This window comes from Homalodisca vitripennis, chromosome X (assembly GCF_021130785.1).
Source record: "Homalodisca vitripennis isolate AUS2020 chromosome X, UT_GWSS_2.1, whole genome shotgun sequence".
Taxonomy (NCBI): Eukaryota; Metazoa; Arthropoda; class Insecta; order Hemiptera; family Cicadellidae; genus Homalodisca; species Homalodisca vitripennis.
In genome coordinates, this window is record NC_060215.1 from 57,405,551 (window position 1) to 57,422,994 (window position 17,444).

General features: G+C 32.8%; 1 protein-coding gene across 4 annotated transcripts in view; it reads left to right on the plus strand.

Moving 5' to 3' along the window:
• The first annotated feature begins 6,531 nt into the window (after window positions 1–6,531).
• LOC124369031 (protein strawberry notch) overlaps window positions 6,532–17,444 on the plus strand; it is an 89,795-nt gene continuing 78,882 nt past the window's right edge. The window contains exon 1 of one of the 4 annotated variants that reach the window (XM_046826706.1): window positions 6,532–6,639. In XM_046826706.1, the coding sequence (XP_046682662.1) occupies window positions 6,619–6,639 (21 nt within the window). In that variant the 5' untranslated portion in view covers window positions 6,532–6,618. The other 3 variants (XM_046826710.1, XM_046826708.1, XM_046826709.1) reach the window with 3 other exon arrangements.

Sequence of the window (17,444 nt, forward strand, 5' to 3'; positions counted from 1 at the left end):
GACCCAAAGAATTGTGCAATATAGATGGAATCCTATGTAATTATACTTTCATGCTTCATTCTTACCTTTTAAAGTGAATGGGTTCCTATGGAGTCTGTGGGTCAGATATAAATTAACAAACGGGACGGATAAACTGTGATAAAGCATTACTGTCGCTCCGTTTAACAACACAAGTTCATCTAACCTGTCAGCGCAGATCTCGGCAGGGCGTAACTGCAGGCCAGACATAACTTCCGTGATATTGATAACTACCTTAATGTGAAGAACAAACCCATGCTACAATATTTACAATAGATTATCCTAACCATAACACATGCAGCGTGCTCTGAATAGGTGGTCTCTAGACTACTATACTGAATGAACATAAAATTTACGTTTACTTGTGGCTACAGCGAGCAATGTGTCCCGTCAGTTCAAAGAAACGATTCTCTTACGGTACCTTGACGACTTTGTTGTTTGCAACAGCTCTCAGTACGTATCAAGAATCATTAAGGCAATGTTCAAAAGGGTGGAATGTTGAAGTATGAAACACGGCCCCTTACAGCCTACAAAAAGTAATCCAACACGTGACGGCCCTTACGAGATAGTAGGTACCAAAGGTTGAAATATATTCTTTTTGCGTAATGTCATTACCGAACAACAAATAACAGCGAACGCAAAAGACATGAAGCCATACGTTCCAAACGTGCACTAAATGGGGTTTTAATATGAATAATAAATGTTTTATTGTATATACAATGTTACATTTCTTAGCAATCGTCGTATAGGCTACTGTATTTATAAATCTAACATTTTACTTAAATCTTATGATCAAAATCCATTTATACCATATAATTTACACGTTCACTTATATCAGTCGTAAAAATCGTTCCACTTTAGCATCCGGCCAGTCTGCCAATTTAGCGGTCTTCCATTATGTGTCATATACTCCCCTATACTGTAAAATGCTTTTTAAATTAAGGTCGTTTTCAGATCAGTTTTAAAGCATTGAGGAATTTGTAATCGAATTTGGTAATCTATTGATAAATGAACTTCAGCCTGTGAAGTCAATAATTTTTGTTCTACCGTCCTTGTTTCTTTCAGTTCGATATTTTTCACTGCCCATTGTTGCATAAGAGTGTATGATCCTCTTATTACATCACATTTAGATTTGGAAAAGGTACGTCTGTAAAATATAAAGAAAGGATAGTGTCAAAAGTTCAGTTCAATTCACAGTGTTGACTGTAATTACAGTCGATTTGTATGTACCTTTAATAAACATTTAGCCCTAATCGGATCGCAAGTTTGAAAAGCGCTGAAAACCAATATAATTTAGTTTTAGTTAAATAAATTTAATATAAACTTGATTTGTTACAGAAGATGTTCATGATCTTTGTATAGGCTTCCTGGTGATTGGTGGTAGAATACTTTTTATTTAATATTTATACACTCTGACCTGATCTTTCTCTTCTTTTTATTACATCAGAAGTCCTACGAAATAAAGATTCTAGGACCTAATGTTTCAAAACTTTCCCGAGGGAGGAACCCAGACCCCCTTTCTGATCTGGAGGGGTTTCCATACCCCGAATTCCCCGGTGTTCTGGACACTCACCAGACAAGATTTCAGGATTGTTGGTATGAAGACCATCGTATGAATTGGGGTTAAGCTAGCATAATACATCGGGATCTAATTTCCTTAAAAGGAAGTCAGTCAAGGCTTCATTCATTAAATTAACAGACCAACCAATCAGTCAACCATCACAAATTATACCACTTGGTTGGTAATTTTGAAACATTAACTAACAAGGAAACCTAAAGTGTCAAACAGATTAGAAATTTGTAATAAACCAATGTGGATTTACGGTATGGTTTTGAGCAGTTCATTTAGAATGAACCAATAATAAAGTGGCACACCACGTTTAATTTTTCTACCATCTTTTTTAATTTTAACTCTATTTCCAACGGAAAAAATAATTATTTACATATGGTGGACATGTTATTAAAATAAGATAAAATAACAATAAATATAATGATTAATTAATATAAAGAAAATAACAGATATTGAAGACTTATTAGAAAATTAGTGCAGTATATAACCAAAAGTATATGAAAAAATGGTCAGTAAAATATAATTATAACAGCAATAATTATGATAATTATAATGCGTGACAACAAACTAACAACCAATGAAGAAAAAATAACAATAATAACTGTTAAAATAATGATCAATAACTAACAAAAATATTAATAATGAGAGAAACAATGATTACACTTAGGCGTTATTGAAAAAAGTACCAATAATAATAGCTATAATAAACTAAACAATAAATTAATGGCTAGTTGAATACATAAGTATTAGTAAATAACAATTAGCAGAGATTACAAACAAAGAGACAAAGAGTGATAACAGATAATAAACAAGAATATAGCATATTCAGCAAAATATCTTGATGATTTTTTCTGATTAGATGTGATCTGCTATGGAAAAAGTCAATCTCTTCACTGCCCATATTCTCGAATCGCAACAATTTTGCTAAGGGACTGTGATATTCATAGGCGCTTGAAAATGGTCGTTTTCCAAATATGTGCCGTGATGTGCTCCTTGAAGGAATTCAGATGCCATGTCACTGAGGAGCTCTGTGTAATAAAGCACACAGTCCACACTTTAAGAGTGACTACACAGCCACAGACCTTGGGAATTGATCAGATAGCTGGACAGTAAACACTAGACAACAATATTTTTGCACATTTTATACATTGAATAGAGACAATTGAATTGATGATATTGAATTGAATAGATAATTAAATATTAGAATTTAATGCTTTGTAAATAGTAACAGAAAGTCATTTTTTCCAATTTTTGTGAAAATTATCTGGTATAAAGGAGAAATTTACAAGATGGAGTAATGGTTTAATAAACACTTCTTTTGACGATTTAATTAATGTTATGGAATCTCATTATAGCCACTGGATATCTTGGTTTTGAGAGAATCAATGATCATACATTATGATGTATGTTATAATTCTGCAAGGTGCAACAAAGGGTGCAGCTAACTGCCCGAAACTTCAGAATATGAATGTCCCCAATATTCTCAAGAACTTCCTTTGGGCGGCCTCCAGTCTAGATATTTGAACTGTCAGGTAGGGTGACCAAACAGGGCTGGCATACTCAAAAACATGAGTGACCAAAGAGCACGAATGTGTTTTTAGGGCATCTAGACTGTGCAGTCCTCGTGGAGATCTTGAGATAAAACCCAGTAGTTGATTTTCTCTTTTGCAAACTATGGCAATATGATTTTCAAAATTAAGGTGGTCAAAAGTAACACCGAAGTCTCTGATAGGAGTAAGTCATTGAAGATGCTGTCTATTTAAGTTATAGTGACAACAAAATCGGAAATTGTATTTTGGAAAATGTGATAGGTAAGCACTTGCTGATATCGAAGTGCATATTTTTGTGTAACACCATTCCATAACAGAGTCTATGCCTGCCTGCAACCGGGCTTGGTCTTCTGACACGAAAATGTATACGACATTGTTATACTTTAACGAACATTTTTACATCATCTGCAAACATTAATATGTTTGTTTGTAGGTCTTTCAAAATGTCATTAATACACAAGTTAAATAGATAAGGGCCAAAGTGTGACCCCTGAGACAAACCGGAATTTGTGTGTATTCTTTAGAACCGGAGAAGTATAACCTTATTTTTGATCAAAGAGACATCCATAATACCAATTCAAGAGTGGATTAGCTACTCCATGTCCTTACAGCTCTGAAATCAGTAAGATTAACCACCTTGTTGAAAGGGTTTTGCAAATTTGACAAGATATTATGTATTTTGTATCCAATTAAAACTCCACAGTGTCTATTTATGAATGCCTTCAGCCATCAGTGCGGTCCATAGCTGTACCTTACGTTGCTGCCTCGCTCTGCTGGTGACATACGGAATCATCTCTCGTAACGTAGTCAATCAGGTAACGTGAACAGATAAAATTTCATGGGATCTCATAATCAATGCCTCCGGACAACAAAGTGGGCTGCAGCAGTGCATGATGGTTAAAATTGGTATACTTAGACAAATAAAACTGCATATGTGGTAATATGAGCTACTGATGATGCACATTTAAACTTTTTTTTAATCCAAATTATGAGTTCAAAGATTTTGTAAGGGATATGTATTTTGTTCAGAACATGTTAAGTTTAGTTAACTTGAAATCATAGGTCTTGTATTTTGCCTACCAAATCTTTATTTTTCTCCTCAAATTTTAATGCTGTCAACACGAGATTGGTGGTGTGTAAGGAATATCTCTATTGTGCTCTTCCAAAAATCAACTAAACTATCATTAGAATTATTATTAGTAGTAGTATGTTTTACTATATCTGACTATAGACATTACTTTATCGATTTCTTACATATTACATAAATGCGGCCCTTATTATTTATATAGGCTACGCTAAACCAATTATATGAAATCTGATCAACCGAATTTTCCTATTAGTATAAAATAAACCCTAACACCTTCCTTTCCAGGGAAAAGGAAGGTTCGTTTCCTTTTTAGGGGTATCGTTGTATTTGGTTATTACATTTATGCTGAATAGACCAGGATATTTTATATTTCACTTATATAAATAAATAGTGATCTTACAATAAAATCTAATTTAAAACAAAGCTTAATGCATATCCAATATATTATAATAGACTTAAGCTATGCTTACTAAATGTTAATAATATAAAAATAAACAATTTTGTGTATTATTCCATATTAACTGACTTTTCGTTGAATACAATTTCGGGGAAGGAGACTTTAATGTACTTTTGAAGTTGAAAATGCGTTTACTTACCTAATACGTGAATAATGGGTGTAAACATAGTAAAGTAAATTGCTGGCTAGTGGTCTGTCATCCACAGCAGTAGGAAGCAGAGACGTGTCATGTTGGTGGGTTTAAGGTGGTTTGCCCTGGGTACCAACTTCAAGCGGGGGTGCCAAATCTAATTATATAAACGGGCATTAACGAAAACAACAATAAATATATCAAGAAATGATCATAGATAAAAACTTTTATGACAGAGTTACATTGAGATTATGTAACGAAAATCTGGCAAATATTATTGATGAATAAAGAGACAGTCGCAACTCACCGCTTTTGTGACGGATGCCGCCAGTTCTGTCGACTACTCAACCCGGCGGCGGTGCACCACATAATCTCTAAGACCTCTCTGGCTACGTAGGCGCTGCTACCCGCGCCACGCTTTCACCCCACCCACCGGAAAGGCACTGGGCTCTACTCCTTTTACTCTCATTGTGAGTTCTTGATGTACATGTTGTTATACTCAGACATGGAAGTAGGAATAAAACTAACTCAGTTGTCAGGAGGTGTCACTGTAGTGCAACGTATTCCATCTTTCTACAGGAAGGAACAAAAATATTTATTACATTGTCTAAGAACATAAACATCTCTCCTTGTTAAAAAGTTACAGCCAAAATAACAATATTTTAATTGACGTGTAATTTTATTCTGTTAAGGAATTGTATGAGATTGTTGTTCGTGACATTTGTTCATGCAATTTCTTGTTTTAGACAGTACATTTTTAATTCAGTAGTCTGCGTGTTAAGAAGTGAGGTCATGTTTGATGTCCGTCATGTTTAATTGGTATTTGGATAATTGGCCGTTCAAAAGTATGCCTAGTTCATTAAAGTTGTTTGATCAGCTTTCTCATAGAATTGTAGTCACTTAATGGCGTTCTCATATAGTATGGTGCAATTTCAAATTCTTGTTACACAACGTTGTATTATCTAATCAGAGCATTAATTTATACATATTTCCAACTTGTTACGATAACAGCTTAGAGTAAAGCACGTAGGTACTTGTACCTCTCTCTGTTATAGGTAACACTTTATTTAGAGCAGTTACCTCCTAACTCGTCTTCAAGCTGGAAATATTAAAAGTAATTTTGCTTGACCGAGGAGCTCTTTCATCCATACATGTTTTCACCAAATTATATCTAGATCGATGAAAATAAAAGTGTGTTTGGGTTCAAATTTACAAACATAACATGAAGCTGTTACAAAAAATGGACCAGGCAAGGATTATTTCATAGGGACTCAGAAGTTTATCGAGCATCTCCAAATCGTTATTCTTCTCATTTACAAGAGGGCGACCGGAAAATCAATAATTTGGAAGCTCTGTCTCTTTCATATTTGTTATGCATCAATTTAAGTTTCCTCCAATTTGTAAGTGGAGTCACATTGACTAATTACATTGTAGTTTTCATCCCTTGAACATGAATATGATTACTTAAAGACTAGCATGTTTCGGGTCGCGGTAACAGGAATGTTTAAAGCCTAGATTCTCCAAAGCATATTAATTTCAAACTCTTTTAAGAACATGCCTATTTCGGAGTGAGGTAATATTTTGCATTGAATGTACTGTTTAATACTACTACGATGTGTTCATAACGTCTATGCTATTTTCAAAGTATGTGCTGCTCTCTCTTAAGTGACCAAAGAAACTAACCTACATTGATAACAAAAGTTTGCAAGAGATGGTGAACTGTGGGTAATATCAATATGGCGGGAGCTACTCTCTTATAATAAAAGTGTCATAGTCGTAGGTTGCCCTCTATCGGCAAATGGCAAAATGCCCCGTCCTAAAAGATCCGTAAGTTGGTAGTGATTTGAAATATTGTAAAAAGTCCTCAGGTTTTCAAAGGAGGAAGGTCTTTTCGTTGATGCAGGTTTACAATATCATGTTAGCATGGATCGTAGTAGTTAGTGACCATCTTAAGATGCGGTGTTTCGTGAAGGATGCGGCAATTTTCTAACATTTATAATATATTAGTGTCTTTTCTAGACTATTGTGCAACTATACAGTATATAGTGTGGATTTTTCACACAATTCATCTTCAGTAATTTTGAAAGACCTAAAACAATGCTGTCGGTGAGACATTGTGTATTCGTTTTTATATTTTTTATTTTTAGGTTAAGTGAACATTTGATTAAATACAAATCAACAATAACTTAAGCCAGTGTTTTGAAAATTTGCTCACACCTTTACTAGTTAATAGAATAATTTAAAGATTAACTTCGTGTTTTTACTTTACTGGAATAAATCACATATCTTACTGCATTTTGTTAATCTATTCATAGGCACTAAAATGTATAGAACATTATTTTGAAGTTAGGTTTGTTTTTCTAACACAGGCCTAATGTAGCCTAAGAATATGTGATTGGATCAGAATATTTAGGTAGAGGAAATGTTTTATAGAGTAAAAGTGGTTTATAAACACAGAAAGGCTAAGTTAGTTGATTGAAGTTAGGAACCTATGTTGTTGATTGATGTAATATTTGTGTGGAACAAAACAGATTTAAGCTGAAAACTAATTTATTTACTATAATGTCATAGCTTATGTAAATGTGTGTACTCTAGCTATCCTTGGCTGTCACAATTCTTATTTGGAGTATTTTGGTAATAAATAAAATTGGTATTTTCTAATTGAAGAGTTAACATAATATTGAGACAAAACACATGGTCTCGATATATTTTGTACATTCAGTGTAGTGTTGGTAGGGTATGTTAGCCATAATACCCTTCATTAATGAACATAAAGTAAAGTAATCAACACGTTAAATTTTAATAATTTTTACAATTAACACATTCACTGCTAAGCTACCAGTAAATTATCTGGAAATTTCACACAAGACCCGAAACAATGCTGTCGGTGAGACATTGTGTATATGTTTTTTTTTTTTTTAGGTAAGTGAAGATTTGATTAAATACACATTAACAATAACCCAGTGTTGTGAATATTTGCTTGCACTAACTATTTCATTTACTAATTGAAAGGTTAACTTTTACTAGTTAATACTTTATTATGGGTTTTCTATTATTATAATAAAGCACATATCTTGCTGCATTTTCTTAATCTGATTCATAATTAACCTACTAAAATATGTAAATCAATATTTTGAAGGTAGGTTGTTTGGTTATTAAAAATAGGCCTACTGTGGGGTTAGGGACCTATGTTAAATTGATTAGTGCAAAACAATCTCCACGATGCACTGTCAGTGTTTTGTCTTTGTGCAGGACAAAATAAATTTAATCTGAAAACTGTTGTTTACTATATTTTCTATAAATATAAATAGCTTATTTAAATTCATGTTCTCTAGCTATCTATAGCTGCCAAAATTCTCATTTGGAGTATTTTAGTAACTAAACTATATGTAGTTGCTAATTCAAGGGTTAACATAATAATTAGACAAAACACATGGCCTCAACCTATTTCTTACATGTATTCAATGTGTAATGAATGATGATATTTTATTAACCCTCCAACTGTTTTATATTTCCCACATTGTCAACTAATTTTAGTGTATTTGCAAGGGCATGAAAGTAGGAAAAATGCATAAATAATAAATAATTATATTGTTTGATATACCATTTTGTTTGGAATTACCTGTAAAATATTTATAAGCTCATTATAACAAATCTCAAACTGTAGTTAAAGAAACCTTTTGGGTATTTTATCATTTTACTTTTTTTTTGAGGGTATGTAACTTATATCAATTGAAATCCTCCTAAAAAGTGAAATAGCCAGATTATCTTAAATTTAACTGTGATTTCAAAAATATATAGTTTTACTATGATAATCCTAAAAAAAGTATGCTAGTATGATGTAACCGGTTGCTTAGCAACATAACAGAGTAAGAATTACATGTTCATACAATGTTCTATTTTACTTACATTTTGCTGGCCCATTGTAGACTTTGAAGAGTGAAATAATAGTTTTTACTTCTCAAAACTTACTGTGCACTCCAAAAAAATAAAATTTATATAACTTTTCACTATTTACAATATATATACTTGAAGACTTTTACTCAGATTCACCGGAATCTTCTTGAGGTTTTGGTCTTTTCACACCCCTCAAAGTTCTCCAAAAATGCTTGAGCTGAGAAAAGCATTTAGGGTGTGCCCCAGAGGTGCAACCTGGACAATACCAGCTGCTCCTTTTCCCACATACTGGACATACTCTGGTCGCTCGCCCGGGCAAGTGCACTAGCTCATGCTTGTTAGATTCATCTGCCTGAGGAATTTCAGCAACAGTTTTCATTGACAATGCCATAACAACCTCCTTGATAAATCTCTTTCTGTTTACTGGTTTATCTGTATTTTTATAGTGTAATATGTGCGAATCAAATAGTGCCATGTCCAGAAGATTGAAAAATATTTTTTCCAGAAACGTCTGGTAGGTTTTGTATAGGTCACATGGTATATTGATTTGTCTTTATGTCTACACCTCCCATAAACAGGTTATATTTGTGGATAAGTAGTGGCTTTTGCATTTCAAGGCCTTTCCGGCTACAGATCAATTTGTCTTCAGCGTGGCATCCAGCTGTTATGAGATAAACTGGTTTTCTTTTTTTTATATCCTACAAGAAGGCTGGGTTCTTTCCTGTAGTACACACTTTCAGCAACTCCTAGATCTGCCTGTAGAACATGAGTGAATAAATCTTTTATGTTTTTATTTACTGTACCAGTAAGGAAAGTGTCATGGTTAGTGAGAGCTTCAGCTAGTGGTAGCTTTGTATAAAAGTTATCAGTGAACAAATGGTAATATTTGTCTAGAAGATTGCTTTTCATCATTAGTTCCATTACTACCCTTTGTGTGAACAAACCATCTCCACCTTCAAGGAAATCTTTTCCACTTTAAAGGGCAGTATGTAAAACATATCCTGTCTCGCTGTCACAAACCTCGGAACTTCTTGATCTCAAATCTGGCATGGTGTTTGTTGGGCATGCATTGTATAAATATGACCCTATTTTTCATACCAATCATGCTTTCATCTATGGATATATTTTGTGAGGGTGCGAGGTAAGTTTTAAATGACTGATTAATAGTCAAGAAATTTTCTGACTTTGTGCCATGGGTCATATAGCCAGGTTGCCCACGGAGAACAGGATTTGAGGCATTCAGATGAAAAACAGCAGATAAGAGAAGAAATCTGTTGCAGGAAATTTTCCCATACCATGGGACAAAATCACAGTCCAAAGTGGACTAGTACTCAGCTATATTCTTCCTCACTGTCATCCCCATCTTAATCATAATTGCTATGAATTGCTTCATTTCAGGTAAAGTTACTTCAACCCATCGCTTTATGCGGGAATTTTCCTTCAAAATACCTGAATCTCTCCTAGCGCTAAATATCTTGGCTGCATATGCATTTGTTTCCCTTACATTCAATGACCAAATAGCCTGAATAAAAAATAAATTAAAATACTCTAAGGGTGAGCTGTTTTTTGGTAGACATTTTTTTTTTCCAGGATTTCATATACAAAATTTAGAAGCAGTATCTAGTTCCGGTTCAAGTGGATGTATTGCTGTCACTAGGTCTGGGTACAGCTACGTCCCTGTCATTTGACTCAAAGTCAGACGAATATGGTATGTAATCATCGCCTCAACCTGATGAAAAATATGTTAAATTATTCAAATCGACCAAATTTAATTCAGTATCATTATTATTTGAAGCTAATGACTCACAAGAACCATGATCAGTCTCGCTGAGTAATCCTGCTTCATAATCGTTGTTTTCTGACTCAGGAAAGTGACTGATGTTAAGGTCCATAAGAAGTTCCCTGATATCACTTTACTTACAAGGATCACTCATTGTCATTCCAAAACAATTAAATAACAACTATATCAAAATAAAACATCACATAACTGCACTAAGAAACACGACACTGCTCTTCATTTACACACGCAAGGGAACTCGTTTACAAACAATCCTACACAGAGAAAACAATAAGTTAATTTTTTGTATCGAAACTATCTAGAAACAGGCATTAGGGAATTCAAAGATATACAAATATATAGGTTATTTCATCAGCTTTCCAATAGTGTAACATTTAAATGTGTTTTTGAACGACCTTAGGATTTATAAAACTTATAAAGCCAATACATGTCAGTGACACTACAGAAACAACTGCGTCAGCGAAAATATCGCTGACAGACAGTTGAAGGGTTAAAGTCAAAACGCAGATAGCACTTAATTACAATTTATAATAACCATTAGATCAGTCTGTAAAGGTTACTCTGCACTGCGTTACAAGCTAGATAAAGGTCTGACAATAAAATTGATATTACAATTCTTCATGTGAACTGAAAGCTCACAGGTGCCTCCAAAAAATTCATTGATTGGATAAAAAGGGGTCTTAAGTAACCAATTATACAATTTTAATTTTAAACTGTTGAGTTTTGAAAACAAGCACATTCCGGAAGTTTATTAAAAAATTTCACATAGTAAATTTTAAAAGACATGTTTTTGCCAATCGATGCTGAGGGATGTTAATAAAAGTTTAATGTTGGGTATTGTAATCCTGTATCTCATTCCTGGAGAGAAATTCATGAAAATAAATTTTTGTATTTAGTATTATGTAAATATCTAAGCTAATAACAGTCACTAAATTTACATTTTCAAAAAATATTTTGCAGCACTCCATTGGGCCTGCTCCTAGCATAATTCAAATTATTTTGGGAAATAATCTCATATTTCAGTAGGGGTATACCATACTGTATGTGAGATAGGACGAGTCCAAAATATGCTGTCCAAAGATACTAAAAATTAACTATAAGGTTTAAATTTTCAAAATAAATAGATGACTAAATAATCTATTACTTATATTTGCAACATCTGCATTCCAATTTAATTTTGTACCTAATTTATTTTTTAAGATTGTTAGTTATTTTGTTGATTTAGATTGAGAATTAATTGTTGTGTTTTATACTGGTTATGCATCAGTGTATTAGCTTCAAACCAATCCAGAACAGATTCCTAGACCCTTCCCTTAATATCCAATAGCTGGACCAGATCTCAGCCCGCATCAAAAACCATGGTGTCATCAGTATAAATCCTATACTTGATAGGAATGTTGAAAGACAAATTACTAATTGCTACAATGAAAAGTAAAGGTCCAAGGGCAAAGTCCTGAGGCACATCTTTTCTTACATCTCTAAGTGTGAAATTTTTGATCTTAACACAAGATAATACTTAAAGCATTACTTATAATCTCATAAATTTCCAATTTATCAATTACATTTTTAAATGGTATGCAGTTAAAGGCCTTAGATACTTAAAACAGAAGCAGAGAAACCAACTCCTTTTTTTTAAAATTCCTCCATTGTATCCTCAACGACTCTTAGAACTGCCCTAATAGTGGATCTAATCCTTCTAAATAAAAATCTGCAATCAATAAGCAAATTGTTACATTCAAAAAATAAATTCATTTTATTTTATATGGGACTTAAATAGGCTATTTAAAAACAAATGTTACTATTATGTCTGGACGATAATTATTTAACAATTGCCTGTCGTCTCCCTTTTTAGAAACCAGAATTACTTTACAAATTTTGAGCTATTGAGAGAATCCTTTATTAGACCTTCTTTGAAAATATGTGCTTAGAGTCTGTTGATGTCTGTTAAATGTAAATGTTATGTTAATTTTTGGTTAGTATATAATTAGGGAACCCTAAATAATCCATAAACAGAAACAAATAAGATACTGTAAGAATTACCTGACCACAGATGTAATTCTGTGCCAATTGAAATATCTATTTTCTTCTCAAGTTTAGGTCTATTTAAGGGGAGTCTAAATTCCATTTAACGATAATGTTAACTTTATGTTACATATCTCTGGAAGTAAGTAACCTAGAAACCTACATTATTTTTTGTTTGAAAGAACAGCTCTTTAGTTAGTTCCGCGTAAATTATTGTTATTATTTGTAAAAAATAAAAAAATTGGTGATATTTTTTTTTAAATATGATTTTTGTAAATTATTTTTTATATTTTTCCATTTGCTAAATTTTTATTTATAATTGGAATATTTTGAAACTTTAGGAGGAACTAGTGTTTATAGTAATGCAGCTACAGTAACAATTTGGCTATCCTACCTATAACCGTTCTTGAGATATATCACATCAAATGTACAAAAATGCTATTTTGCGGAAAACTGCAAAAATGTAAAAATTAACACCAAAATATAAGTTATATTACCTTTAGTGTAATCCTGCACCATAATATGGGTTCTCTGGGTCTTCTGACTCCTAGTAAATGTCTTCCAGACTTCTTTTGCCTAATGTCCTGCTTTGTCGGATTTGTTTTTCAAGGTCAGTCATGGCTTTTTCTGCTTTTCGGAGTCGGTCCAAGTTCATCTTCTTCATAGCGGCAAGCATGTTAGATCCTACTTCCAACCCTTTTGGAAGTTTGACGGAAAACTGCAAAAATGTAAAAATTAACACCAAAATATAAGTTATATTACCTTTAGTGTAATCCTGCACCATAATATGGGTTCTCTGGGTCTTCTGACTCCTAGTAAATGTCTTCCAGACTTCTTTTGCCTAATGTCCTGCTTTGTCGGATTTGTTTTTCAAGGTCAGTCATGGCTTTTTCTGCTTTTCGGAGTCGGTCCAAGTTCATCTTCTTCATAGCGGCAAGCATGTTAGATCCTACTTCCAACCCTAACCCCTCTAATATTTTACACTTGCTGGAAAATCCTTCATTAAATGATAGCACAGCATCATGTCAAGGTGTGCAATCGTACAAAAGTCCTTTTAGGAATACGAGACCATATGAGGTTGTTTAGTGACTCATTTGGGTTCTGGGACTTCCCTTTGAGGCACTTTGCTAATAACTCTGGATCAGACAGGCTCTTGAAAATTGGTTTTAATTTCAACATAATGGCTTCAGGAAGATGGAAATGTTTGCCATGGTCATAGGATTTATTTTCGAGTTCTGCTTTTTTATATTTACGTCACTTCATCATTCGGATACAATTGATGTGTTGGCGTTTCATTTGTAGATTGGACATGAAAATATGTTGCCCAAACAGCTTTCTTCATCTCAACTACACTATGGGTGTTCCTCCTAATTAATAATCCATAAAACGTCTGAAGCTTTTGAACCGCAGCAGTCGTTAGTCGGTTTTTTTTCCCAGACAAAGGTTTCCCATCTGACAATTTTTCTTTTTTACATTTATCTTTTAGAGTGCGTAGGCGAGTCCCCATACGCTTCTGTACATGACCTACGCATTCTAGTTTTCTTATTACTACATCAGGTCCATAAGGTAGGGATTCAGATTGATACAGTTGCACGACCAAGGAGCTTTTTTACTAAAAACTGAGTTGCAGGCCTTATTTTATTGATTTTTTTCATGGCTTTATGATTTATGTATTACAAAGTGTTATATATCATTGGAAAGAGGAAATTTCAAACTGTAATATTCAATAAAAAACCCAAAAATGAAAAAAAATAATTTTTTTCAATTTAGACTCCCCTTAATTGACAGCGGTCAAGCTGGTGGAGTTGTCAAACTGTTTTCCAAGTTTCTGAACAGAATCTACAAAATAAAATGCTTCTGGTTCAGTTGTGATTATCTTTGTCTTTGTAGGAGTGTTTTCTTGTTTTTATATCACAGCAGCCTTGAATTTAATATTAGCTTCTTCAATATAATTCTCATATGTTTTTTCTATGCTGCATGAAGATGAATTCTTTAGATTTGTCATTCATGAAGGCCCTGTAAGCAATCTCAGGATATTCAGATCTAGTCTTACAGACAATTTTTTATATACAGTGTAATATGCCAACATTAGGTTCTTTTCTTGCCTCAAACTATCACAATACCAATTAGTTTAAGGTGCCATTACCATGTGTGTTGGTATGTCAGCCATTTTACTCTTCATTCATCAACATAAAATATAAATAAAAGTAAATTACCATATGTACTTTTAATCATTTTTATGATTAACACATTCACTGCTACACTATATAAGGTCTTTTCATTTGTGCAAAATGCATAAATACTTTTCCTGGTTTCTATTTATATTTCAGTAGTTTAAAGTATCATAGAAAACATTTAAGGTTTGTGGCTAAATAACAGAATTTGACTGGCAATATGCTGACAATTGATTACAACCACATAAAGGATAAAATCTGGTGCCTGCATGTTTACTACTGTATACCTTAGATGTGTTGTAACTTTATGAATTTTTATAAAACCTACATGTAAAAAGTTTTAGAATTTACCAATGGAGGATTGCCATTCATAAAAGTTTGTTTTTAACACTAGAGAAGATAAGTATACCTGTTAGTTTAGATAAAATGATTTCTACCTAATGGATACAGTAGGGCATACATACAAAGTCTCCTTAATCCATTTATAGATTACAAGGATAAAAACAGGGAACTAACATAACCTATTGACACATATTTCTCCAATTTTATAACTGCTTCTCTTATGTGTTAACAACATGTAAATTTGTAAAAAATTAAAAAACATTCATTGGAACCCTTCGACCACAGCCACTTTTGAAAAAGAGTTTACCCGGAATACCTGTGGTTACTGTGTCTGTTGAGAATCCTAGCACTATTTTGCTTGTTTTGCAGGACTTTGCAAATAAATTTCTTGTTATTAATTTTTGAACTAATTAGTATTCATTGCCAGATCTGAAGACATTGCACGAAGTCTTAGAACTTGGTCTGAACTTTAGAACTGTTTTTCACTATATTCTCATTTGCCATATTAAAGGAAAGTTAGTTTATTTTACTTGTCACTTAGTATTTTCAATGTGACAATGTTGAACTGTCATTTGTTTAACTGACATTTTCAACTTTTTTGTAATAATATGCAAAAGCTTAGTGTCACACAAATATTTAAAAAGTGTAAATTTGGTCAACTTTAAAATTATTACCCCTCCAAGTTTGTTGGAAAGTAGGAAACTTGTGCATTACGTTTATGAATACATAAGATTATACACTTTACTGATTTGTTATTTGCCTGGTTAGTTTTAATTTATTATAAAAAATATTGTACATATATTAGCTGTTTTGATTATTTAAAAAATGTTGTTATGGACTAAATGGACTAAAATAATTTATGCATGGGCTTCAGTTTTGTAAAACTTGTAAAACAGATTTGTTTCTGATAGTATTGTTTATAATCGACTTTATAAAAAAATACTATTAATGAATTATCTGTTAACATATTTTGTATATGTTAAATTTAAAAGAAAAAATGTGATACCATAAATTAGATTTTCTCACAAGACCTGAGGGACATTTTTGTTTGGATTTATGTGTTATAAGAAATGAGATTGGCTTCTAAGGTTGTAGTATACCTGATTTTAGTTTGTCATTTTAGTATGTTAATGTCCAAGTTAATATTAGCTCTAATAGACAAACAGAAGGCATATACTATTTAGAGAGTAGCTTTCTACTGATAAGAGATTTGATAAAGACATTTATTGCTATGCTAAGATAAGAGTTTTGGTTCCTACATTCTTAAATTCGGCACTTAAAGAATATAGAAATATGTTAATCAAGATTTTGTAATCTGTTATAAGATGATTATTCTTTAACATATATCGACAATAAATCTGTTACTACATTTATTAATTTAGTTTACATTTTCAATGAGTACAGTCAGCTGTTGTTCTATGAATTTGTTGTAGTAGTATGAATGTCTATTAAAGTCTGAAAAGCTTTTGATAGTAGTGAAAATTAAAATTTTAGAATAACAAACAAAATGATCTAAGACTGAGGGGTTGCACTCCACCTGGGAGTGGATGGGGTGGTGAATACAAGTCAAGGGGGGCACGAGACCAGTTGAAGATAATATAAATTCTCACTTAGTTATAGTTGTAGTATTGATGATATGGCCAAAGACATAAAAAGCCAGGTAGTTGATGCAATAAAATAATCACCATTTTTTGCTATTTATTTAGACAAGAGTACAGATATTTAACACAATGTTCCCAGTTATATTTCATATATTTAAAACAAAAGAATAAAAAATGAGCTAATGTTTACTATGGAGGTGGTGACCACTACAAAAGCTATTAACATGATGAAAGTAGTGTCGAGACCTTTTTTAACAAATATGAACTCTCATTGAAAAAACTGATTGGCATATGCACAGATGGCACCCCTTAAATGCTTGGTTCTTGCTCAGGCTCCATGCATTTGGTAAGTGAGAAAAATGTTGATGTTGCTAGTTATATCCATTCCATTATACACTGACTAAAGCGCAACCAAAAATGGGCATACTAGTTAAGAAAATGGAATCTCACTAACAAACTAACTAACTTTTTTTCTTACCAGGACCTACTTCTTTATGTAGTAAATAAAAACTTTAAATGTTATATCAATATATCATGTTTCCAGTGGAAGTAGAAATAAATAATTTTTTTTATGTAATACTTGTTTTTTTTTTTCATATGCCCGTGCAACTTATTGTAAATGGGATGGGTGTATGAAGCTTTATTTCAACAGAAAGGAGGTACAAAAAAGTTGTGGGAAACCCCTGGACTAAGGCATCCAACTGAAATATACCTTTGCCAAAGGCTCTATTAGTAGAGGTTATTGTAATCATTGAATAAATATAATCCTAATTCTGATTCTGATTCTAATCAAATTCC